The 1,660-nt window shown below is 55.1% G+C and overlaps 1 gene segment (V, D, J or C); it reads right to left on the reverse strand.

The window, feature by feature from the left end:
- Nucleotides 1-712: 712 nt before the first annotated feature.
- On the reverse strand, nt 713-1,393 carry LOC118987139 (immunoglobulin lambda variable 4-3-like). The segment is given in 2 exon segments: nt 713-1,209; nt 1,322-1,393. Coding segments are annotated over 2 exon segments (459 nt in total).
- Nucleotides 1,394-1,660: the final 267 nt, after the last annotated feature.

The following is a 1,660-nucleotide window of genomic DNA, read 5'->3' on the forward strand; positions in this document are numbered from 1 at the left end:
CAGGACAAGTGTGACTTCTGATTGCGTGTGACAGCTCCGCCAGTGGTCTCTGGGGTCTCTGCATGACTCTCCTTGGCCTCATGGGGTTTCCTCATGAAGCGTGGTCATCAGATTCTCTAACACAGGCAGTGAGTTCCCTGGGGGCACAGGGGGGATGGAGAACAGCATGCAGGAGGGTTAGGGGTGATCTTTTTGGAGAAAATGTAAGGGGCAAGAGTGGGGACCCGCCATGTGGTGAGAATTGAGGACTCAGACAGGAGGTCCTGTAAGGTCATTGTGACCCTGAGCCACCATCTGAGAGTGGCAGGACCTTAAGAGGTCCTTCCTCCCCACCAGGAGCACTTCCCTGTGAGGGCACTGCTGTGAGCTGACAGGACCCAGCACAGGGGAGGCGGAGGGAGGATGGGTGGTTCCTGAGGAGTTGATGCAGGGGGATCCGTAGCATCCCCTGTACTGGTTTGCTGTGTTCAGAACCCAGGCTTCTAGGACATCCCAGGGCTAGCTGAGCTTGGGTGAGCTGGGTAGTTCTGGGAATAAATCCAGGAGAGGTGATCATGAGAGGCCCAGTTACCATTACAAAGATAATTAGGGTCCATTACCATGGGATGTGTGTCCTGGTCTGTGTGTTTTTCTACTTATGCTTTTGTCTGTAACTCACACGTAGGCCTTGGAAGCAGCAGGTCAGTCCTCTCCTGAGAGCCCAAATCCACTGCTGTCCCACCCTTTGCACAGCTGCCTGAGGCTGAGGAGGCAGCCACCTGAGGATCTGAGGTCTGGGGACCTGGGCCAGACCTGCTCATGGCTTTGTCTCTGGTCCTATTTGTGTCAAAAGGGAGTGTGACACAGATGGGGAAGGTGGTTTTTGTCTCACCTCCCCATTGGCCTGTGTCACTGTGGCATCAACACTGCTGCTCCATGCGTGACAGTAATAGTTAGCCTCGTCCTCAGACTGGAGGTTGGAGATGGTCAGGTAGCGGTCGGCCCCAGAGCTAGAGCCCAAGAACCGGTCTGGGACCCCATCCCCCTTCCTGTGGCTTCTGTCACTGAAAACAGGCATCAAATACCGAGGGGCCTTCCCTGGCTGCTGCTGATACCATGCAATGTCGTAGCTGCTGTGCTCACTGCTGAGGGTGCAGGTGAGCTTGGCTGAGGCTCCCAGGGAGGCAGAAGCAGACGGGGGCTGGGTCAGCACAGGCAAAGCACAGAGACCTGCAAACACAAAACACAGGGATGATGCCCAATGCACCCAGACTGGATAAATGCCCAGTGGAACTGTGCCTGGAGGGAAGCTGGCTCCCTATGTGTCCAGGGATGCACTGACCTGTGGAGAAAACCAGGGGCAGGAGGTAGAGGGGAGCCCGGTCCATGGTGGGATTGGCTTCCAGGAGCTCTGCCCTGAGGCTGCCCAGTTGGCACTGGCCTCTCCAAGCCCCTGCCTTATCCTCTGTCCTGGCAGCTCAAGAGGGAGGAGCATGAATGCAAATCTGTTCACTGTTGCTCAGCTTGTCTGTCTCAGCTGGAGTCTGATCCCTGAGCCTAACAGCCTCCTGCTGGTAATTTCCTGAGATCAGATAAAGGTCCAGGTGTTGGTTTCATTGTTAAGAATTGATTTTACACAATAGATCTGTCTTCAAAGGAATTCCAGTCATGCCCTTTGCAC

This window comes from Sturnira hondurensis, unplaced genomic scaffold, assembly GCF_014824575.4.
Source record: "Sturnira hondurensis isolate 20B ecotype Veracruz unplaced genomic scaffold, ASM1482457v3 Scaffold0005053, whole genome shotgun sequence".
In the NCBI taxonomy this organism is placed as follows: Eukaryota; Metazoa; Chordata; class Mammalia; order Chiroptera; family Phyllostomidae; genus Sturnira; species Sturnira hondurensis.